Source organism: Selaginella moellendorffii, unplaced genomic scaffold (genome assembly GCF_000143415.4).
Source record: "Selaginella moellendorffii unplaced genomic scaffold, v1.0 SELMOscaffold_87, whole genome shotgun sequence".
Classification (NCBI taxonomy): Eukaryota; Viridiplantae; Streptophyta; class Lycopodiopsida; order Selaginellales; family Selaginellaceae; genus Selaginella; species Selaginella moellendorffii.
The window spans coordinates 104813-127610 of record NW_003314348.1 but is presented as its reverse complement, the minus strand read 5'-3'; the positions used below and the strand labels follow the sequence as shown (position 1 = coordinate 127610).

The following is a 22798-nucleotide window of genomic DNA, read 5'->3' as shown; positions in this document are numbered from 1 at the left end:
CAAGTTATTCTTGAACAAATACCTTAAAAAGCACTAGAAGTTATAGTACAATAGCTTATGGTGTCATAAATGTGACTAGGGGTAAAATGACTTGAGAAATAATCTATTAAGATTTAAATATAAAAAGAAAAAGCTCATGAATAAGGGTACCCTTTTTCAATTAATTAAAGGTTTTAGGATATTTAGGGTTAAATGTCATTGGGTTTGAGTAATATTGGGTTAGGTGACCTCCAAACTCGAGAGTTTACATTTAGTATTAGGCTTTGGTTAAACTCTTTTAGTTGGCTAGGGGAATCACACTATATGTTGAGATTAACATATGGCAATTTAATTTTCTCTAGTGGGTTTAATCCTAAATTCCTTAGTGGAATACTTATATCTTCACATTAGGCCACTAATATGCTATTTCAAAAAAAAAGTTTGCACAGACTATAAGAAATTCAACTTTCAACAATTACATCTATGGAAATGACTTGGTCTTTCTTCAAGTACTATTGTCTATTACTCTTTCTTCTTTGTTACAAATCCTTCTCCTTGAATTTAAAGAGCATGTATGCTTACTATCAAAGTGATATTTTTTGGGCCCACAAAGCTGTGCCTAGAAGTTTGGTGAAGGGTTTGGCCATAATTCACTCACTGAATGGGAAGCAACTTCCCAACGTAGAGGTTGAAGTTGGTCTGAAGCGGCACAGAAAAGCACCCTGGCGATGAGCTAGGCTCGAGGTCAACTTTGAAGACATGGTTCAGAGTGGGTTTATGTCAGGGTCGAGGTCAACTTTGAAGACATAGTTCAGAGTGGGCTTTCAAACGGGTCCGGACCACAACGAGAAGCCATTTCTTAATTCAAAGAGGAAATCCTAGACACAAGCATAAGCCCCATTCGTTCTTGGTGTAACAGAAGAGAGGTGGGTTGGAGATTTGCTGAATTGGCGTGAAGAAATCGGGACCCGCTGAAGAAGTCTTCGGGAAAACAACGGTTTCTCGATTGCTGGGATTGAAAGAATGTACTTCAAAGAACTCGAATCTCGATGAATACAAAAAGAATCTCTTCTCTACCGTGTAGAAGCTGAAGAAGCGAACTCAAACACCTCTTCCTTTTGGCAGGCATTGGTCCAAATTCCTTGGAAGCGACAGCCAATGTGGTAAAACCCAGCCAGTCATCTCTCGCCACGGTAGGGCACCAAACAATTTTTTTTTTTCGCAGATCGCTTGGCGCTCAAGCAAGGTACTATACTAAATAAACTTGCTCACATTATTCCCTCAAAGGAAATCTCTTAAATCATTTTTCCATGGCGCCAATGTGGCTATGGACGATCGCGGCGTTATGCGTAGCTCTGGTGTGGAAGGCGGTGACGAAGCCCTTGCTCAAGCCCTGGATCCTCGAGGCCAAGCTGCGGCGGCAGGGTATTCGGGGCCCGCCCAGGTCGATTCTCTCTGGAAATGTCAAGCACATATTTGACATCCGGACTCGCGTCGAGGCCAAATGCATCGAAGGGCCGATCACCCACGATATCATGGAGTATGTCCAGCCACACCACCTCCAGTGGGCTAAACTCTATGGTACCCATCGCCAGTTCTTGTTCTTGTAGAGATTTCACTTACATTTTCTTCTCTTCCAGGACAACCATTGCGGTGGTGGTGGGGAAGCGAGCCTGGCGTTGTTCTTACGGACCTCGACATGATCAAAGAGGTGCTCTACAACAAGGCTGGAGCGTTTTGGAACTCCAACTGGCAGCGTCAGCTCCAGATCGATCTCCTGGGCCGAGGCATGGCCGTCGTGAATGGAGACGAGTGGGCGTTGAGGCGTCGCATCCTCGCACCGGCCTTTCACGCCGACAAGATCAAGGCAAGCGAGCGAAAATCACTCCAAAGTTCTTCTCTTGACATAAAATCTTGTAGCTCATGGTCGGCGGCATGCGAGATTGCGTAGCAGACATGCTGGCGAAATGGAATGCTCTCACAGAAGGCAAAGAAGAGCCCATCGAACTGGAAGTTTGCAAGGAGCTCATTACACTAACGTCGGACATTATCTCTCGAGCGGCATTTGGCAGCAGCTACAAGCAGGGCCACAGAGTTTTCGAGCTGCTGGATCAAGTGGGCGAGCTCGTCTACCGCAAATTTTCATCGCTATGGATACAGAGGTATAGACTTCGCACTTGAACTTGTCTCTTACAAACTCCATCACAGCAAGCTTCCATTCTCCAAGATCAACCGCGATATCAAAGCCGTCAATGCCGAGGTGCGCTCGACACTGGAAGAGATTGTCCAAGTCCGGAAGGATCAAACGGCGGCGGGAGAGATCGAGGGCTATGGAAGTGATCTCCTCGGAGTGATGCTCAAGGAAGTCGACGCGGAGCACTATGATGCAAAGACCGGGCTCTCCTTCACCATTGACGGCTTGATGGAGGAATGCAAGACGTTCTACATCGCGGGACAGGAGACCTCGGCTAAGTGGCTGGCATGGACGATGATGCTCCTCGCCATAAATCCATCCTGGCAGGAGCGAGCCCGAGAAGAAGTCCGCCAAGTCTGCCAGTCCCAAGCACCAGATGCCGAGAGCTTAAGCAAGCTAAAGATCGTAAGTTCTTTGTTCTTTCTTGGACTTCTCCTCTAAACTCTATAGCTATGGCGAATCCAGGTCGGGATGGTGCTCAACGAGAGCTTGCGATTGTATTCTCCTGCCGTTGCCATCGTCCGGAGCTGCTTCAAAGATGCCAAGCTTGGGCATTTGTCATTCCCGGAAGGGAGCGGAGTGATCATCCCCATTCTCTACCTCCTCCACGACAAGGACATCTGGGGCGACGACGCCAACGAGTTTAGACCCGAGCGCTTTGCGGACGGCATCTCCAGCGCCTCCAAGACACAGCACCTCTTCGCATTTCTCCCATTCTCCCAAGGCCAGCGCGTGTGCCTGGGCCAATCCTTCGCCCACACCGAAGCCAAGATCGCCGTCGCCATGATCTTACAGAGATTTAGCTTCCAGCTATCGCCCAATTACCGGCACAGCCCCGTACACCGGATCGCGCTCCAGCCGCTGCACGGCATGCCCTTGCTTCTCCAAAGACTAGATGATTGACCTAAACCGAGAAAAAATATGTGTCAGAGTTTAACCGTATTTTTCAAAGGACATAGTAAGTCAATATTGTGAAGGGAAATGTTGGTTGCTACCTTTTAGATTCTGTAAGTTAAGTTACTAGAGGGTTATAACTTAATTTCTTCTGTTGTGTTATATATATCAAAAATACATTTTTTGTCTCTGGCGCCCTTTCAGGTGAAGGCCAGGAAGTGTTAACAGACAAATAGATGGGTGAGGAATTAGGCTGTGAGTCTTATTTGCACACCCCCTCTTTTAAGTGGCTACCTTTTTGCCATCCTTAAATGTTTAACGACTAACTCTAAATTAGTAACTGTAAATTTTAATTAGCAGATTTTGTTAATGGATATGTTAACGACTATAATTTTATAATTAGCCAGTGAATGAACGGCTATAATTTATACATATATAACCTAGCTTGGTTTAAGTTTGTCCTCATTGTATTTTATGTTTGTGCTCCTTATATTTTATTTCTTATTTTATTCATTCTCTTTGGTATTATGGCTAGATTGGAATATGTAGATTATGCTCAAGATAGTATTCTTTCTTTTTCTGATCTTATTGAGAGAACTAATAGTAAAATAAATTCTTTTAATTTTTATATTCTAATTGGTCTTCTTCCAGAAGAGAGAGAATGTGAAAGATGTCATTGATCAATGACATATCATTTGATAATCAAGGTTGTAAAGATGGTTTAAAGTAGAATCATAAAAATTGCAATACCACAAGACCTCTTAGAACTAATACTTAGTTTGCAAATAGTAATCTCTCATTTGCTCAAATGCTTAGAATATTATTGGTGCATTAAAATGAAGAAGAAGACCAATAAAAGATGTCATTGGTTGATGATATCTTTTATATTCTCTCTCTTCTTGAAGAAATACAAAAAGTAAAAATAATTTACTTTACTATTAATTCTCTCAATAAGATCAGAAAAAGAAAGAATACTATCTTAGCATAATCTATATATTCCAATCTAGCCATAATACTAAAGATAATGAATAAAATAAGAAATAAAATATAAGGAGCACAAATAGTAGGCTATATATGTATAAATTATAACCGTTCATTCACTGGCTAATTATACAAATATAGTCGTTAGCATATCTGTTAACAACATCTACTAATTAAATTTTAACATCACTAATTTAGAATTAGTTGTTAAATATTTAAGGTGCAGAGCTAGGTGTGACTAAGCATGCCACGGAGGGAGGGAGGAGTGAGCATGGCAAGGGGTAACATGTAAGAAAAAGGGGTATTAGATTGTGCATTTCTCCCCTTATTTGAATTGTTTAGGGTTGTTGAAGATGGTTCAATGCCATACATTAAACAATTTGAATCTTTTCTTACAAAAAGAATCTTCCCATAAGCTGAAGAAACAAACTCAAACACTTCTTCTTTGCCTTGGAAGTGACACCTCACCGCCCCATTGATGATGGAGGAATGCAAGACGTTCTACATTGCGGGACACAATACCTCAGCTAAGTGGCTGGCATGGACAATGATGCCCCTCACCATAAACCCATCCTGGCAGGAACGAGCCCGAGATGAAGTACGCCAAGTCTGCCAGTCCAAAGCACCAGATGCCAAGGGCTTAAGCAAGCTAAAAATCGTAAGTTCTTCATTCTTCATTGGACTTCTCCTCTAAACTCTATACCTATGGCAAATTCCAGGTCGGGATGGTGCTCAACAAGAGCTTGCAATTGTATTCTCCTGCCGTTGTCATCGTCCGGAGCTAATTCAAAGATGCCAAGCTTGGGCATTTGTCATTCCCGGAACGGAGCGGAGTGATCGTCCCCATCCTCTGCCTCCTCCACGACACGGATCTCTGGGGCAACGACGCCAACGAGTTTAGACCCGAGCGCATTGCGGACGCACTTCCAAGACACAGCACCTCTTCGCATTTCTCCCATTCTCCCAAGGCCAGAGCGGGCCAATCCTTCGCCCACACCGAAGCCAAGATCGCCGTGGCCATGATCTTACAGAGATTTAGCTTCCAGCTATCGCCCAATTACCGGCACATGCACCGGATCGTGCACCGGTGCTCCAGCCGTTGCATGGCATAGATGCTTGATTTAAAAGAAGAATATGCTTGCATTTTGGACTTTTTTTCATTTTTCTTTTGTTTTCATTGGTACTGGTTATACACCAAGACTTCTTGGTGTTTTATGACCAACAAAAAATTCAATAATTTATTCTACTAATTATATTTCTGTGCAACAGCAATCATGGTTTGCTGATTCCAAAAAGAAAAACTTATTAATTATAACAAATCAATAATATTAATAACAGTTCATCTTTGAAGGACATCTTGAGGAAAAAGAACACTTTGGTGTGTAAGAAAATTAAATGAAAAATCATCTCTAGTAAACTAGTAATCCTATCCTCTCACTTTGCACTTTTCAGTCTCTTGACCATTTATCATCATTCCATTGCTATCTGGAAACTTTGTGTACTTGACCATCTTCACTATGGTATTCTTATAAGTTTCAAGTGTACTTTGATAAACTTTCTTACCTTTCAACCTTTTCATATCATAATATGTGACCATTGATCACTACTTTATCACTGACCTTGGTAATTCTTGCTGCATAAAAATCTAGCTCCTCTTACTAAACTTGGGGCTAAAGTTAGGCAAGAATGTCCCAAGAGTGTCAAGGCATGGGAAACATGCTGCTGCAATGAGGAATTCCCTATCGAGTTCTTTTCCATCTCTTGAGCTCTAAGTGGCCAGAATAATCTTTGCAATTCATTCTTCTTCTTCTTGCTGAATCTACATGTTGTTCCTCTTCAAAATTCAATTTTCTAATGTTTAAATCAATAATTACAGTGTTTATAAACATTTGAATGTTTTTACCAACTTTTCATAGTGGGGAAGGTCCCTTCAGATTTAGTCTTGGGCTGCATTAACGATGAGCATGACTATATTCTAGGCACCAAAAGTCACTCATCAAAGTAGTGACAAGGAGATGCATTTTCAGTTGGTGGCAGTGGCAAAGTATAGATGTCTCTCGTACCTTATTTGCAAGTCGATGGAATTTCCTCTTTGCAACTAGATCATATCCCAAAACTACTAGGGTAAAAAACAAGTGAGCCCTGAAAGAACAAAGATTTATTGCCTCTAGATTACGATGTTGCTAATGCATCTTGGCTGCTTTCTTATAGTGATGTTTCGGAGGTTATGGACTAGCTTTGATTTACATATCCATAAAATTGTTTTATTTCCCTCTAACACCATAATAATATATTTGATATTTTCTTATGGCAAATCATGATCAACCAGAGTAAACAGTAAAAGTAAATGGTTTAAGATTGTATAAGCAACATAGAATGATTATCTTATAAGAATACAGTTTAACAATATCTTAAATATCCTTCCGGTATATTTTTCAATCCAAGAAAACCTGTATTAGTAATAAGTAAAGTTAAACCTTGACTACAAATTTTAAGAGCAGGACAATCTCAACCATTTTGTATTCAGTATTTTGAGAAGTGTGGGAATAAAGTGTATTGGATATTGTTGTCAAAGATGATGAACAAATCAGAAATCCAACTAGAGCAACTCCAATATTTGGTGAGAAGCTAACTGGCATCTTTTATACAGTGTTCATCAGTGAAAATTAACTTCAGATCCATTTCAAAAGCCTCACATTTTCAAATTTGTTATTTTAGGAAGCAGAACTAAATACCAATGTCACTGACTCCAACTTCATCTTTGCTACAGGTGGTATACACAAACAAGAAGTCTTAAGATTTTTATAAGAGAAGAATATGGGTAGAAGCTTATCCTTTTCAAGCTGTTTCTTGTATTAAAATAAAAGGTATATTAGAGACATAAAAAGATTTTATTGTGTAGAAATATAAAATCTAAACAATGCTACATCACACAACAAATTATGTAACTTATTACAATTCATGAGCGAATGGAGGAGCACCTGGGGTTGTGGAGCCATGGAACGAGCAGCACACCCATAGAGATAGGGAATGGGGGACTCTTGTTTAGAGTAATACTATGGTGCTTGAAAGTAGATACATATTTTCTTTGTGGAGCTTGATCCTCACGATTTGATCTTTGCAGTGATCCTTTCAGGGTTTTTTGATAGCTCCCTCCTAGACTTGCCTTGATCTTTGCAGGTTGACTCTTTACCCTCTTGAGGGGTTGGCCAACTTTGTGTTCCTCCTCGCGCTCTCTTTTGTTACTTGCCTTGCCAACTTGCGCGCTCCCATACTATCGATTTGAGTCTTTGGCCCTTAATCTATACCGTCCAAAACGCCACGCGGCAGAGTTTAACCGGGTTAGTTACGGTTTTCGAAATTTTAAAAAAAGTAGACGAAGAACGCGGAGCGAGAGCCTTTCTTTCCGGTGAATGAACGTTTGATCAGATCAAGTTGCGAAATGGCATAGCGGTTTTTGCTGTTGCTTTTGAAATAATACTAATGGAGTCGGATGGACTGGCACCGGCCTCTTACCGATCACTCCCGAGAGAACGGAGAAGATCCACTTTCCAATAAGGTGTTGCTTACAGGATTATACAGCAGGACGGTTTTGCCGGCTGGAGATCTGGTTTCCACGAGAAACGATGGAACTCATGCGCTACGACGATGCCTCGAAGTGGCAAGAGGGAAGCCGGAGCTCTGGATCACGAGGGTGATTGCTTCGAGCCTGCAATGAACTCCCTGTTATTAAACAAAAATTATAAGATATATTGAATGTGTCGAACCTGTCACCAATAATCCTGGCAGGAACACTTGCCATCCTTGAAAAGATGGAACCGAGTTGGATCTCGGACCACAATCTTTCTTCCAGCGATCTTGGAGATCAGCTTGGTTGCGGTGTGACAGTCACTACACACCCGGAGATTCTTCGTCACTCGCAGAGGAGTTCCGAGAGGAGTCGAGATGAGACCCAGAGCTATTGCCAGCCTCTCACTGTGCGAGAAGAGCAGCCTCTCCTTTTCCTGCTCGTCCACAAAGTGGAGCACCATCTTGGTATCCGGGACATAGCCACATTCCTTCATCTGCGAGTGGAGCTTCGCAAGCTCCTCACGTATCTCACGGTTCCGAGGATGAGCGTCGTCGCCGGTGGCAAAGTCATGCATATACTTGCCAATTTCGATGGTGCTCACGCCACGCTCTTTCTTCACGCCTTGCTCGGCCATGAACTTCCGGACTTTAGCCACGGCGTGCCACTTCTGGAGCTCGGCATAGATGTTGGACAGCGCTACGTATCCCGTGGCACACCTCGGTTCCAGCCTCAACAGCTTGTTGGCCACCTCCTTCGCTCGTTTCAAGTCCCTGTGGTTCCGACAAGCGGCCAGCAGTGACGTCCAGGCCACAGCATCGGGCTTCACCGGAAGCTTTTCCAGAAACTCCTCGGCCTCTTTCAGCCTGCCACCGCGACCGAGAAGATCAGCCACGCAGCCAAAGTGCTGGATCGTTCGCGTCACGTTCCTGTACTCGGTCGTCATGGAAGTGAAGTAGCTCTTTCCTTGATCTTCCAGCCCCGTGTGGCTGCACGCCAGGAGAATGCTCACGAAGCTGAAGCTATCCGGTCTCACGCCCTCCATCTCCATCCTCCAAAACAGCTTAAGCGCCTCGTGACTCTGTCCAAACTGAGCGTACACCGCGATCATCGCGTTCCAGAGCTGGACGTCTGGCCTGCTACAAACCGCGTCGAAAATCCTGCGAGCCTCCTCGATCTCTCCACACTTCCCATACAGATTCACCACTGCAGTCCCGACGGCCTTGTCCGAGCTTAATCCACAGCTAGCGGCTTGCTCGGACACCATCTTCCCTTGCTCCAGTGCCGAGACGTCGGCGCAAGCGTTAAGAATCGTGACAAATGCCAGAGCGTCGGGCTTTACTCGCTGAGAGGACCCGTTCTTTTCCAGTTCCAGCATCTGCTGGAAAAGGTGGCAAGCCTCCGCAACCAGCCTCCGCCTCACGTAAGCCGAGATGATCGTTGTCCAAGAGATAATGCTCCGCTGCTCCATCTTGTCAAAAACAGCTCGAGCTTCCGTGTGACTTCCACACTTCGCGTACATCGAAACGAGCGCGTTCCCGACGATCACATTCTTCTCGAGCTCATCGTTGACGATCTGCTTGTGGAGAACCCGTCCCAGTCCAACATCCTCAGCGCTAGAGCACGCGCTGAGCAACGAAACGTAGGTCACCTTGTCAGGTCTCAATTGCATCCTCTGGTACAGCTGAATTGCATCCTTGCCTCGATCATTGTGTACATAGGTCGAGAGCATGATATTCCACGAGACCACGTCCCGGAGAGCTTCGTCCATGGCGTCAAAAACCTTCCTCGCCTCCTCCACAGCTCCACAGCGTCCATACATGGTCATCACCGCGTTGGCAACGAGGAGCTCCGACTCAAAACCGGAGAGAGCGATGCACGAGTGGATCATCCGACCATCTTGGACGAGAGCCGGACTGGAGCAAGCGCTGAGGATCGTCACCATGGCCGACTTGGTGGCCTTGATACCCAGCAGCAGCATGAATCGAAAGTGGCGAAGAGCCTCCCAGACGTTTCCGTGGAGAGCGTGAGCCCCGGCCATGATACTCCAGCTTATCACGTTCCTCGTTCTCTCCATCTTTGCAAAGACCCTCTTGGCGTGGGAGAGACTTCCACACTTCTTATACATGTTGAGCAGCGCATTGCTCACCTTGGGATCGATCTCCAGGCGGCTGTCCACCACCATCTGGTGGATCCGGATCCCATCCCGCAGACTCTCTGGATCGCCGCAAGAGCCCAAGGCAGTGATGAAAGTCACAGCATCAGGACGAACACCATCCTGCCGCATCCTCTCCAGAGCTCGCAGCGTCTCCTTGCTCTGGCCGGAGATCGCGAAGGCCGCGACCAGCCCTGTCCACGAGTAGAGATTGCGCTGCTCCAAGGCGTCGAAAGCGGCCTTGGCATCCCCGGGGCTGTCGCAATGAGCATACATACTCACAATGTGGTTGCCCAGGATGAGATTTCCGGGCAAGAGATTGTGCTTGACAGCCAGGGAATGGATCTTTCTGCCCTCGGGTAGCGCTTGGGCCCGTGCGCAGCGCTGGAGGAGCCGTGCGTAGGTCGCATTCTCTGCCCGCACCGCCTGTTTCTCGAGATCCAGCACGGCGGAGGCGATGTCGGAACGATCTAAGCTGGCGGTGTGGAGGCACCGCTTCAAGCCGCGGCTGCTGCTGGAGGCGAGGAGAACTCGCATCGCCTCTCATCGTGATCCAGAACCCTAGCGCATGAACCCTAAAACAAGAATGTTGGAGGTCATCCTCGCTTTCGTGGACCAGTTATTAGGGTTTTGGATCCTTGTCTTTAGCCATTACTAACGGGCATCTTGATCATGTTTTGATTCCGATTTTCAACCACAGCCATTTTCACGAGGCAGAGCACTTCTTTCCCCGAGGGATATTATTTCTTGATGGGCATATGGTAAAAAAAAGTTTTTTCCTTGAAAATCACGAGGATTGAATTTTTGTAAGCTGCGAAGAAAGCTTTTGAGAGTGTCACGTTTTTGTTAGCAAAGTTTTGCGGGAGTGTTTTGGTCTCCGGAGTGGCAGCAAAATTCCATAATCCGGACGGACGAGATGAAGGGGTTTCCTGAGTCGCATCCTCGCGCCGGGCCATGAAAGTGTAGCAGACATGCTGGAGAAATGGAATGCTCCACACAGAAACAGCATACATTATCTTTTAGATTTTAGATTTTGTTGTATCTATGGCCAACAGAATGTTTTATGTTGGTTAATCTGCTGCGAGTGCAATGTTTCAGATCTTGAATCATTTAGGTGATATGCTAGCGACGACTTTCCAGTGTTGTTCTTGCTGTTGCGGGGTTTGTCCAAGATGTTGCTAACGACAGACTTCGCAGGCTGGGATTAGATCACCGACACGTCTCCCGTTTTTTCCCGTTCTTCAAGTGTGCCTTCTTGTGGAGCGAGGTCGAGTGCTCCCATCCGACGTTATGTCAAACGTCCGGCGTTTCCGATCGGCCGACTTGGTTCGAGTTCAATGACCATGCAGGTAGCCTTACTTTACATACTAGCTTGCACTTTCAAAGAAGAGGTTAGACAAATTTTTGGTCTGTGTTCCCTCTTTTTCCGTTTAAAAAAAAATTGATGGAGAAATCATTCATAAAAGTAAAACTACGCATAATACAGTAGTTAAAACACAGGGAGATTAAGATATATACTTGCAACTTCTGGTCTATTCTGTTGGGGGCAATGGCAAGTAAAAGAACTCTAATACTTTTGTTGATTGCTGTTGTTTTAGATACATTCTCAAGGATAGATGCTACCCCGTCACCAAATCAATCTCCTCGTCCCAAACATTTGCCAAAGAATTCCCCCCTCCTCATTTGCCAAAGGATTCTCCCCCATTCCCAAAGAAGTCTCCCACTCCATCATCTTCAAACTTCAATGTGCTTGAGTTTGGAGCTTTGGGGAATGGAGTCCATGATAATTCTCAGGTTGGTGTGCTTTGTTTATCATTTTTGTTTATTTTTTCTCTTTTCTTCTTAATGTATAACTGCATGCACTCAAGGCAACGAGGCCACCATCGCCATTCCTTACATGACAGGCAGATATTACCTCACGCCCATTGTATTTGAGAAGTGCTCTAATGTCACAAACGCTGGTCAATGGTTGAAGCGAATTCTAAAGTTTGGTTGGCCAGGTAAACGCCACCCTCCATGCCAGCCCTAGAAGTGCGTGGCTAGCCGAGTCAGCTGCAAAAGTTTGACTCGAATTCGTGGGGGTGACGGACTTCACGTTGATTGGCGGCACGTACGACGGGAATGGCGCTGATTGGTGGGCGCAGTCTTGCAAACGCAACAAAACACAGGTACTCTCTCCATTGTATGCAACGATGACTGAATCTTTTCTTTCCCAGGGTTGCAGTGACGGTGATGCTCCAACGGTAAGCCAAGCTCTGATTATCGATAAGTTTCCACTGTGTTTGCGGCGCAGGGTATCAGGTTTAGCGGTGGCAAGAACATCAAGGTCGATGGCACCACCGTTCGGAACACCCCCTCAAATCCACCTCACATTCTCTAAGTCGGATGTTGTTGAGGCTGTGAATGTCGTGATTGATTCCCCCGGGGACAGCCCCAACACCGATGGAATCCACGTCTCTGGAACCACCAACATTGTCATTGACAAGGCAGACGTCTCGGCTGGTGAGTAAGACCCTTCAATTGATCTACTGAAAGCTCTACTTGAAAAGGTGACGACTGTGTGTCGATTGTGAGTGGGAGCGACAACGTCAAGGTGACCAACAGTAGATGCGGGCCTGGGCATGGAATCAGCATCGGCAGCCTTGGAAAGGCGGGTCTTTCGACACGGTGACCAATGTTTGGTCCAAGGAATCAAAATCGACGGAGCCACGAATGGCGTACGGATCAAAACCTGGCAGGTGCGGCACTGTGATATTCCTTGCTTTTGTTGCTAAACTGTGAGCAAGCAGGGTGGCTCTGGTTATGTGAGGAAGCTTTCGACGATATTGTGATGAACAACGTGAAGAACCCAATCATAGTTGATCAAAACTTGGCCACAATTGCCAGAACCAGGTAAGTTTCACCCGAAAACTTACTGCCACTCAACTGATAAACCTAGGGAACCTCTCTGGAGATCAGCAACATCACATTCTCAAACATCCGGGGCACCTCGGTCTCGCCGTACGGAATCAGCCTACAGTGCGCGACCACATGTACGGACATCCACTTCCGTGACGTGGACCTGACGCTGGCCAACACCGGCACGCCGGCTGGCTCCGTCTGCTCGCACGTAGCTGGCTACTCCCTCGAGTGTATGGAGACGTAATACGTACGTGCGTACATAGAGATGAATTTCAAAACGAAGCTGTACGCCATCATTGCCACGTCAGTGTACCCGCCATTTCGAGTCCATGGACCCTCCGGCGCTCAAGCATGGCGACGATGTGCTTGTTTCTTATGGGGGGCTCTACTACAATGCCAAGGTGATTTCAAAGGTTTCGAAGCTAGGTTTTAGCGATCTTAGCGATCCCATGGCAAATGCAGGTCACCAACATCAAGTTTCGAGCGAATGCTTGGCGGTATTTAGTGCATTACACGGTTTGTTTGAGACTACCAAGAAATGTGTCAGTGGATTTTATTGTCCTGTATTTTTGCAGGGATGGAGCAAAAAGTAGTGTAACCCTTTGATATTAATCTAGGCAACAATTTTCTTGGCCTCGATTCTTGGTTTTGCAGATTTGACGAGTGGGTTCGCAGCAATCGCATTTTCGACGAGAAGGCCAGGGGCCAGCTTAAGATCGCCCCAAAGGTAAAGCAGGAGCTTGGTTTCAGCGATGCATTGAACCGGCAGGAGGCAAATCCTTCGGACTCGCTGTCCAAAGTCTCCAAAGTCGAGCAGTCCAAGCGTTGCAAGAGTCGGCCTTCTGTGGGAGCCACTGCTGAGAGGGGAAAGATGATAAAAACTCCTAAACAGGAGTTTATAATCGAGAGCCCTAGCGATTTAGGAAAACAGGACGCGAAGCTTCTTCCAATTCAGGTACCGTAGTTTCTTTCAATGCTACTTTACTATTGCTTTGTCTCTTTTCTTTTCTGATGCTAGATTGTTCTGCCGAGAACTTTGCGGCGACATCTGCAGGATCACAAGGATCGCATCGAGAACCTCCAACTCACAAGACTTCCCAAGAAACCCAGCGTGGAGGACATTCTGAAATTGTATCAAGACCACAGGATGCTCAAGAGAGGAAAAGCTGAGAGGTGTATATATAATGCCGTCAAGTTTCATTGTGCAAACTTTTGCCTTCCAGGATTGACGTCGAGGTTTCAAACGGCCTGCGGTATTACTTCGACAGAACTCTCAAGAACTTGCTCTTGTACCCGGCAGAACGGAAGCAATATGCAACCTTGCTTTCGCTCAACAGCGACGTTGTACCGTCCACGATCTATGGAGCCGAGCATTTGCTTCGTCTCTTCCGTAAGTGATGAGCTTTCCACCTTTAAGCCCTCTTAACAAATCACCTAGATAACAGCCAAACTCCCGGAGCTTCTCGTGTATGATCAGCTCAAAGAGAAAGAGGTGTCCGAGCTCGAAGACAAAGTGATGGAGATAATGCTGTAAGTGGACCATTGCAATCTTCTTCTGTTTCGTTTTGTTTGCTTGACTCAAGAAGCCATGGCAGATTCATTGAGCAAAACGAGACGCAGTTCCTGTGTGCTTAATCGAACCATAGACGTATCAGGTGGTGAAACGATCGCCAAACGGTGAAGGGTTCGCTTTCATCGTTTCATGATGTGGTAGCTTGTGGATTTTGTAATTTTATGGTTATAGCACTCTCGCGCGAGCGACGAGCTACTGGAAACTAGATAGCTTTTCACTGATGCCATTAACAATTCTCAGTGAATTGACGGACTTTTGGCTCGAGAACAAAGCTGCTAGCGATCGAAAATCATTGCACGAGAGGAGTGTGGCTCCCTCTCTTGCTACTCTACTTTGTCGATATTTCTATAGTAGATTGGAACACAGGCTGACAGTGTGGACCACACCTCGACCATTAGTGAAAAAGGAGAAAGTTTCTTCCTTCTTTATCTTCCCCAAGGACAAGCAGACCTCTGTACATGTCAACGTTCACTTCTTTTCTATCAGCAAGCAAGCGAGCAAAACCAAAGAATCGAGCCAGGGGTCGAACACTGCATCATCTCTTTTTTCTCTTTTCCTCGTTGCTTGCTCTTTTGGCGGCCTCTCAAGAGGAAAAGAAAAAGAGAGACAAGCACAGTTGGATTCGATCGGATTCCCCCGTGTTTCTGTACCTCCCCTCGGCTACCGCGGCCTATATGCTACAGTCGATCACGATACGATTGCAAGGTGACAATGGCAAGCGGCCAAACACAAGTTCCTCAAGCTAGCTTAGCGAAACGAAATCGTCTGAGAATGTTTGAAATATCCCGTTCAAGGTACATGACAAGATCTCGGTAAACTTAAACTTTTGCTGCCTTTGAATCAATCGATCAGACAGCCAAACACCCTGCTCGGTCGTCGTTGTCACCTCCGTACGCAGCGTACGGCGTGGAACAAACAAGCGAATATGGTCGGTGAGATCGAGCAGCCCATCACCCTCCAAAGAAAAATCCTCAATTCTTAAGTGTAATTGGAACATTCCCATAATCTTTGTTAATCCATGGCTAATCTAGTGTAGATCTTTCATCAGCAAACAGGAACAGGAGCAGAAGTTTTCCTAACTAATTTTTTTTGCTTTTCTTTATTTCCAGAAATGTTTTATTTTGCAACAAGCTGGCTATGCCTTCCTAAATCTATGCTTAAAAAATATATGCATAGCAGTTTTCTTGCTTTCAAAAAACTAGCAAGAAACTGTGCTGAGTTCCTACCCTCCCACCATCAACACTTTTGTACAGAGCTGTGGCAAAAAAAAGGAGAAAACATGGGCGTGTGTGAGGCGTCCGATCTCTCCCAAGCCCTAGATCGTGCGGCACCGCTGCGCTGGATTGCTTCAGACGTACTCTCTCTCCTGGAGCAGCATCTGGTGTCGCGTGTGGGCGATGAAGCTATCGATGAAGCGCTTGAAATCCTCGTCCTCGAGCGAATCCGTGGGATCCCCCACGGGATCTTTGGGATGCTCCTCGACAATGCCCGGCGCCACCATTTGCTTGCTCGGAGCTGCCGCGGATTTTTGCATCTTCTTGACGCGCTTCACTCGCGACTTGGGCGGGCTCACATTGCTCGGCCTCGGCGATTTCTTGAGGACCTCCTTGGCCGGGAGCGAAGAATCCGTGCTGGGGCTTGGAGCCGGACCCGAGAGATCTGCTGTGGAGCTCGGGGCGATTGGATCCTCCGGTTGTGGAGCCGGCGCTGGATCTGGCTCTGGAGCCGGAGTGTCGCTCTTGGATGACTGTTCTTCGAGAGACTTTGCGGTGGTGGTGCTGTGCGACGACCCATCGATCGAATCAGTGCGAGAGAGAGAAGAAGTGCGAGAAGAGCACGGGGTAGACGAAGGGAGATCATCTGGAGTGGAGGAGCAACCATCTTTGAAGAGGCCCGAGGGAGCGAGCACGGCGAAGATCACGGAATTGAGGACGAGGAAGAGGAAGGGCTGCGTGCCGAAGATGGAATCCCTGAGATGGGGAAGCCTGTCCAGCGACAGCCGCTGCGCCATGAGCGAGAGGTGGTCGAAGGATCCGAGGGAGACGAGGAGAGCGGCCATTGCGGCGAGGAGCAGCAATGGCCATGACGACCGAAGCATTCCTCCGCCTCTGGCCGCCGCTTGGAGCCCGATCTTCCTGAGCCTGATCTCCACCGCCGCGATGAATGCCATGCGTGATCGATCTCTCCCTTGTTTTTGATGCCGCCTTTCTTAGTCTTGACGGGGAAGGAGCTCTAGGAGCGAGAAATCACGGAAGAGAAAACCAATACTCCGCGATAATCGATCGCTTGCAAGGGGGATCTTCGTAATCCTTGAATTGCAATGCAAGCAAAGGGGAGTGGAATCGCGAGAGGAGGGGAGAAAGAGGAACGATTTTGCGGAGGGGAGAGAGATTTTGCGAGAGAAGAGGAGATTTTGTGATCGCGATTCCAAGATCTTGGGAAGAACGCGAGGAGAGAGCGATAGATCGAGAGAGGCAGAGTGATCGATCGAAGAGAATGGAAGAGCGGCGGAGAAGAGGAGGAGGAGAGGGATTGGAGAAGATGGTGGAATGCCGAGGGTCCCCCAATCTAAATACCTCTCGCCCCAACAACCAAACAGTGACAATCCAGGGTTTTTAATCTTTGCCTCGCCTTTCTTGGTGGTTTACGCTCTTGGGTGGACGCTAGGCTGCGTTGTTTGGAGAAATGGTCTGGACTTTGGCTGTGAATCGCTCGATCAACGCGTTAGACTAAAATGTCGCAGCAATGCGAGGAGAAAAGTATGCGGGATTGGCTTATTCTCCTCTCCTTTCCCCGAAGACGCCGCCGCCTCCTCCCCGAGAAAGCTCGCCAGCTATGGCGGATGGAAGAGGGTCGGAAATTTATACAATGGGAGCCGGCGGCGCCGCTGGTTGCGCCGCCGGTGGCGCCGCTTCGACCCGTTGGGGCAGCTTTTCTCCGGCGTGGTCATACGGCTCCATGGCCATGGCCAGTGGCCAGGATACGGCTCTATGACGTGGATGGGCGGCCATTTGTTACTGCCAGCCGCCAGCCTGTTGTGTAGCTAGGGTTATAAAAGACCATACAAGACCATATAGAAATTCAGATATTATGTCTGGTTTTGTTTCTTCTATCTCGCTAGATTGCTAGGGTGCATTGGCTGTGTACTTGGTGCCACCCCGATGATGGAAAGGGAATAAAAAACAATGGGGTGAAAAATCGTGGTCCGTTCCGTACGTACTCCGCCCAGCGTACCGGGGAGGATCCGGCTTTGAAACGTTTCTAAGTCCAGGGTGTTCTTTGTATTGTTACATGCCTGGTGGCGCCCAGTACGCGTACGTACTCTGGCCGTGGCGCCATGGCGGTGTAAAATTTAGGGCAAGGAAAAGCTACAGTGAGTAGGAGACAGGCTGATTTCTGCCCGCCCATATCATGCTTGCAAACAAAAAAGGGGGCCCGACGTAATGAATGAGACAACGGATTGGTGGAGGGGAGTGCAATCCAGCACAAGCAGGAAATAGTAAAACGGCTTTTCCCGCGCCAAGAGATTCGCAGTAATAGAATATTCGACAAGAATCTAGGGCAGCTAGCCCTAAGGTCCCACCGAGATTCGAACTCCGCCCCTTCCACTAACTAAAAAGTTTAGAATATTCGCCAGGAATGTGGCTGGTTTAGGGCAGACAGGGAGCAAAAGAATATGCTTATAGCATCTAGGGGGAGCTACTAGGTCCCACCGAGATTCGAACTCGGGCCCTTGGATTCAAAGGACCGTTTTGCTTGAATAAGGTTTAGAAGCTTGGAATATTCGTCCAGAATTTAGGGCAGCCAAGTTCATCGCATTTTCTTCCATCGATCGGCGCTTCCGCGAGGGAAGGAATGCCGGGCGGGGACTGGGATTGCGATGGAGCTCCGGCCCAGCAAGGTGAGGTCCCGGAGTGTTTCGCTGCTGCTAGCGGCGCTGAGATCGTGTCGCAGCCCCGCGGAGCTGGAGCGCGGGAGGAGGCTCCACGCGGAGGCGATCGACGGCGGCAGCAGCGCGAATCTCTTCGTCTCCAGCGCGCTGGTGGACATGTACGCGCGGTGTGGCAGCCTGGCCGACGCTCACCGCGTCTTCGACCGGATGGTTTGCCACAACGCAGTGGCGTGGACGTCGCTGCTGCTCGGCTATGCCCGGCAGGGGCAGGGGGAGCTCGCGCTGGAGATCTTCGCGGGGATCCAGCGGAGGCAGGGGTGTGAGCCCGACTCGCGGTGCTTCGTAGCGGCGCTCAAGGCCTGCTCGAGCTGTGGCATGCGAGAGAAGGGCCGGGAGATCAGTGGAAAGGTGGTGAAAGCCGCGGCTCTGGAGAGAGGGATGGAGATCCACGCGCAGGCTTGCGAGCGTGGCTATGGCGGGGACGTGTTTGTGGCCGGGTGTGCTGTGGATATGTACGTGAAGTGTGGGAGCTTGGCGGACGCGAGGCGGGCTTTCGACCGGATCGAAGAGCACAGTGTGGTGGTGTGGAACTCGCTGCTGCTGGGACTGGCGGAGCTCGGAGAGGCCGATCTTTGCCTGGAGCTCCTGGAGATTGGGAGGCTCTTCGAGCCGGACGAGGCCACCTTTGTGGCGGCGCTCAAGGCGTGTGGAGCTCTAGTGGCGCTGGAGGCGGGGAGAGCTCTCCACGGACAGATTTGCCGGCTCGGTTTTGATGGAGATGGAATTATCGGGACTTGCCTGGTGGATTTCTACGGGAGGTGTGGGAGCCTTGAGAGCGCCGAGAGGGTGTTCTACGACGTCTTGGACGCGAGGGACTCGGTGGCCTGGACTGCTCTCATAGCCGGGAGTAGCCGGCGAGGCGAGACCGCGAAAGTTTTCTCGCTGTACGAGAAGATGGTGGAGGAGGGATTGCGACCGGACGAGGTGACGCTCGTGTGCATCATCACCGCTTGCAGCCACGCCGGTCTTGTCGACCAAGGCCGGGAGTTCTTCCGGGCTATGGAGTCGAGGCACAGGATAGTTCCGGTCATCGAGCACTACCTCTGTTTGCTCGACATGCTTGGGCGATCGAACAGGCTTGAGGAGGCGGTGGAGGTGGTGGAGACGATGCCATTCCAGGCAACTTGGTCGACGTGGATGACGCTCCTCGGTTCGTGCCGCAAGTGGAAGAACTTGATAGTAGCCAAGGTTTCTTTCGAGGCGTTGCTCCGGATCGATCCAAGAGACTCGGCTCCATACATGCTCATGGCAAGTCTCTACGGCAGCTTGAAGATGTGGAGCGAGCAATCAAAGATCGAAGCTTTGAGGATTAAGAGCGGTGCATGGAGGAAAGCCGAGGAAGGACGAAGCTGGTGGACGGATTCCTCGTCGAGAGTTCACTCGTTTATCGCCGGAGATCGTACCCATGCTCTGATCAAAGCCATCGAAGCCAAGGTAAAGATGGTAACTTGGAGGATGAAGCAGGAGGGACTTTACGTCGCGGACTTGGACAGCGTCGCACGAAACATTAGCGACGATGCCAAGGAAGAAGTTCTTCGTGGTCACAGCGAGAGGCTGGCAATGGGCTGCGCTCTCATTAGCACGGCTCCGGGATCGACCATCCGGATCACGAAGAATTTGCGAGTTTGCGACGATTGTCACAGGGTGATGGAAGTTTTGTCCGGGATGGAAGAACGGGAGATAGTTTGCAGGGACACGGCCCGGTTCCACGTTTTTAGAGACGGGAAGTGCTCGTGTGGTGGATTCTGGTAACAGCAGAAGCACAGATTCTCTTTCTCCTCTTCCATGGGAAAGGCTTCCAAGATCGTGGGATGGCAACGCGCAGGAAATCGTGAAAAGCGGCGCTTCTTTCTGTCACTTCCAACTTACGTGATCAGGATCCCAAAACTTGTTTCGTAGCGGAGGAATCAACGAGCTCACGCTTTGTGCGGTTCTTACCTTTCAGGCTTACAAGGACTCTACTATACTACGAAAGCTATAGGCTCTTGGTTTAATCATTTAAATGGTTTTAATACCAAACAAAATCAAAGAACATCCAGTATTGAATCTGCTCTTATCATCTATTAACACGAGAATACCAGTTAGTTCTTTTCTTCTTTCTCTCCTCTTGGTTCCTCTTGGTTCTTCCTGGCCGATATAAAAGAAACCAAGAGAAAGTTCTCTTACTTGTGTATCAAGTCCTGGATGGAAACAATGGTGCCCGCGACCCCCGCCAAGGCGCTCACGCCAATCACCACGCAAATGCCGGCAAACCGCGACTTGGGAATCTTGTGGGAGAAAAGCTTCAAGTAGAAGACGCCGGGGAAGATAACGCAGAGCGTTACGCTCACCGAAGATCCTATGAGCTCGATGATGTTGGCGAAGTACGGAAAGAGCAGAGCTCCCATGGCGATGGCGATGAGCAGCGTTGTCCGGAGCATGATGCAGGCTCCAGAGGTCATCCGCGACTCGGCCTTCCACGGCAGATACTTGATCATGATCTGCTCCAGCTCGCAAGAGATTGGCGAGAGGAAGAGCGCGAACTGAGTGACCGGAGTGAGGAGAGTGGCCCAGATTGCAACCTTGGAGGCGATGAGCGCCGGTGGCATGTTGAGATGGACTTGGGCTTTAGTCATTGCTCCAAACATGACCGAGCCGACGATGCCAACAATGATGTTGAGCAGTGTTGCCATGGAGAAGCTCAGTGTCATCACCTGGACGAACAGAGCAGCGTTAGAACAAAGAGAAAGGCACGCTTCGAACTTGAAGTTACCTCGGTGAATCTGCTGGGGTTCTTCATGGATCTGTAAACGTTCGGAAACACGGCGGTTGCTCCGAAAGTGAAGGTGTAGACCCCTGTAGCGATTGGAACGTTGGCAGGGCGGAAGATGGCAACGTCCTGGCTGAAACCAATGTGATCCTTGACCCCCGCGACGAGCAGGCAGATGATTGTCGTGATGATGCTCATGCCGCACCAGAAGGAGAGGTAGGAGATGGTGCTCAGCTTCCGGAACCACACCGACGGCAGGATGACCAAGAAGGCGAGGAGAGTGAAGAGCGTCTTCCCCTTGAATCCCAGAATGTCGAGTTGAGGGTGAGGAAAGATGTGCATCATGGTGTCACCCATGGACACGAGGTACCCGACCAGGCATCCCAGGATGTCGATGTAGAAGCACGTTGTTATGAGCAGCCGACCCCAGCGAGGAAAGGCTTTGGTCCCGACATCTTGGTAGTCAGAGGCTCTTGTCCGCTTCATGCAAATGACTATCAGCTTGGAGCCGATCCAGTAGAACGATGCGGTGATGCATAGCACCAGCAAACCAAAGAATCCGGCCTTCTCGATCGCATAGGCAGAGGAGAGAGTTCCCAGGCCTGTTAGCGCAAATGATTAGTAAAAGTAGATCAGTTGAGAAAACAGAAACAGGGAACAGTTCTAGAAGTATCTGCCGACTCACCTGGTGCGGCACTAATGAAAGGAACAAAGAAAAAGAAATCACGAAAAGATGCGGGTTCGAAAATGTACACCGGACATGCAGGCAATCATTCCATAATTCAACACTGACAAACTCTTCCATACAGATCAAAAACACTCGAAGAGAATCCCTGCATGCATATCAAGTGACTGAAACATGACAGGGAATCAGCAGGAAGAATGGAGAGACGAGAATGGAGAAACGAGAGCTTCTTACCGATCAGCAGCACGAAAGAATTGACAACGGCCTGGAAGAAACTTGACTGGCCAGCCGAGTGAGCAGCAGCTTTGGTGTCGCATGGACAGCCTCCCTCCGCGCAGTGCCCGGCCTCCAACTCTGCTGCGGAGTAAGCACTCTGCTTGTCGTTGCTGCTGAGAAACTCCAAGCTCTTCAAGCCGGCTTGCTTCTCTTGCTCCAGGGGAGGGAGGCTTCCCATTCTCGCAGGAACTAAATGGAGGGGAAGTTTTTTGTGAAAACTCCTCCACCACCTTACCGCCACTGATGCCCGTCTCGGCTTCGTTCCTTCTTATACCACACAACGACTGAGGCCATTGGGTCACTCCCCCCGGCCCCGCAAGATTCTAGTGCACGCGTGAGTGGGCCAAGATATACTCCTCTTGTTGCTACGCTGTTTTCTTCAATGCAGGAGCCTCTAAGAAATGTACTTAAGTGGCAGTCCCCCTGTTGTGTTGTTCCCTGTGGCTGAAAGTTTTTTCCTCCGTTGCCTTTCACGCTCCCTGTAGCTTTTTCTCCCTGTGATTCTCCCATAACCACATTCCCCATCCCTCTTGATAGTTATGCTCCGGTTTGCTGTGTCATTTTTGTCCCCGTTGTTGCTGTTGTTGCGCCCCTTGGTGCGTTTAACAGGCACAAAGGCGAGAGTCCCGGGCATATTCCAGCTCCACAAAACCGTTTGTAGAACCAATGCCTCTCGGGCCCAGCCGTAACGCCGAATTCCACGGCATCGCCACCGTCCATAATGGCGTGGCTGGAAAGAATTTACGTACCCAAGGAGGTGAAGGACGGATCCTGCTTTATCCACCAACTGTGGGGTGTTCCCCTCGTGGCAGCAAATTCCCTTCCAGCACCATAGGGGCCTTGGATTATTGACCCTCCAGACTCCAGTGGCATGGATTTTGCAACTTGAGT

General features: G+C 48.5%; 6 protein-coding genes, 1 long non-coding RNA gene and 1 pseudogene across 8 annotated transcripts; 5 read left to right on the top strand and 3 right to left on the bottom strand.

Annotated features, from left to right (window-relative positions):
- Positions 1-884: 884 nt before the first annotated feature.
- On the top strand, positions 885-3155 carry LOC9662663 (cytochrome P450 72A15). Its single transcript, XM_002988225.2, has 5 exons — positions 885-1560; positions 1620-1846; positions 1900-2141; positions 2188-2578; positions 2639-3155. The coding sequence occupies exons 1-5, from the start codon at positions 1290-1292 to the stop codon at positions 3074-3076; spliced, it is 1569 nt and encodes a 522-aa protein (XP_002988271.2). The 5' UTR covers positions 885-1289; the 3' UTR covers positions 3077-3155.
- Positions 3156-7451: 4296 nt separating this feature from the next.
- On the bottom strand, positions 7452-10340 carry LOC9636317 (pentatricopeptide repeat-containing protein At3g26782, mitochondrial). The gene is made up of 2 exons (XM_002988131.2): positions 7816-10340; positions 7452-7757 (listed from the first exon to the last, which is right to left on the bottom strand). Exon 1 carries the CDS (start codon positions 10306-10308, stop codon positions 7819-7821), a length of 2490 nt encoding a protein of 829 aa, XP_002988177.2. The 5' UTR covers positions 10309-10340; the 3' UTR covers positions 7452-7757; positions 7816-7818.
- Positions 10341-11843: 1503 nt separating this feature from the next.
- On the top strand, positions 11844-12916 carry LOC112341599 (annotated as a pseudogene).
- A 95-nt stretch (positions 12917-13011) lies between these two features.
- Positions 13012-13435, top strand: LOC112341626. Of its 2 annotated transcripts, XR_002990623.1 has the most exons (4): positions 13012-13073; positions 13135-13188; positions 13248-13261; positions 13327-13435. It is a non-coding gene; the product is annotated as an uncharacterized LOC112341626 (long non-coding RNA). The 2 variants fall into 2 exon arrangements; XR_002990622.1 differs by having other exon boundaries at positions 13248-13435.
- A 3-nt stretch (positions 13436-13438) lies between these two features.
- On the top strand, positions 13439-14571 carry LOC9662662 (protein MRG2). Its single transcript, XM_024662087.1, has 5 exons — positions 13439-13627; positions 13691-13845; positions 13896-14062; positions 14118-14202; positions 14268-14571. The coding sequence occupies exons 1-5, from the start codon at positions 13544-13546 to the stop codon at positions 14305-14307; spliced, it is 531 nt and encodes a 176-aa protein (XP_024517855.1). The 5' UTR covers positions 13439-13543; the 3' UTR covers positions 14308-14571.
- A 2965-nt stretch (positions 14572-17536) lies between these two features.
- On the top strand, positions 17537-20238 carry LOC112341598 (putative pentatricopeptide repeat-containing protein At3g15130). The gene is made up of 3 exons (XM_024661991.1): positions 17537-17618; positions 18038-18146; positions 18200-20238. Exons 1-3 carry the CDS (start codon positions 17537-17539, stop codon positions 19947-19949), a joined length of 1941 nt encoding a protein of 646 aa, XP_024517759.1. The 3' UTR covers positions 19950-20238.
- LOC9662660 (amino acid transporter AVT1E) lies at positions 20183-21401 on the bottom strand. Its single transcript, XM_024662078.1, has 2 exons — positions 20950-21401; positions 20183-20890 (listed from the first exon to the last, which is right to left on the bottom strand). Exons 1-2 carry the CDS (start codon positions 21301-21303, stop codon positions 20360-20362), a joined length of 885 nt encoding a protein of 294 aa, XP_024517846.1. The 5' UTR covers positions 21304-21401; the 3' UTR covers positions 20183-20359.
- LOC112341597 lies at positions 21357-22250 on the bottom strand. The gene is made up of 3 exons (XM_024661990.1): positions 21866-22250; positions 21418-21548; positions 21357-21386 (listed from the first exon to the last, which is right to left on the bottom strand). Exons 1-3 carry the CDS (start codon positions 22083-22085, stop codon positions 21357-21359), a joined length of 381 nt encoding a protein of 126 aa, XP_024517758.1. The 5' UTR covers positions 22086-22250.
- Positions 22251-22798: the final 548 nt, after the last annotated feature.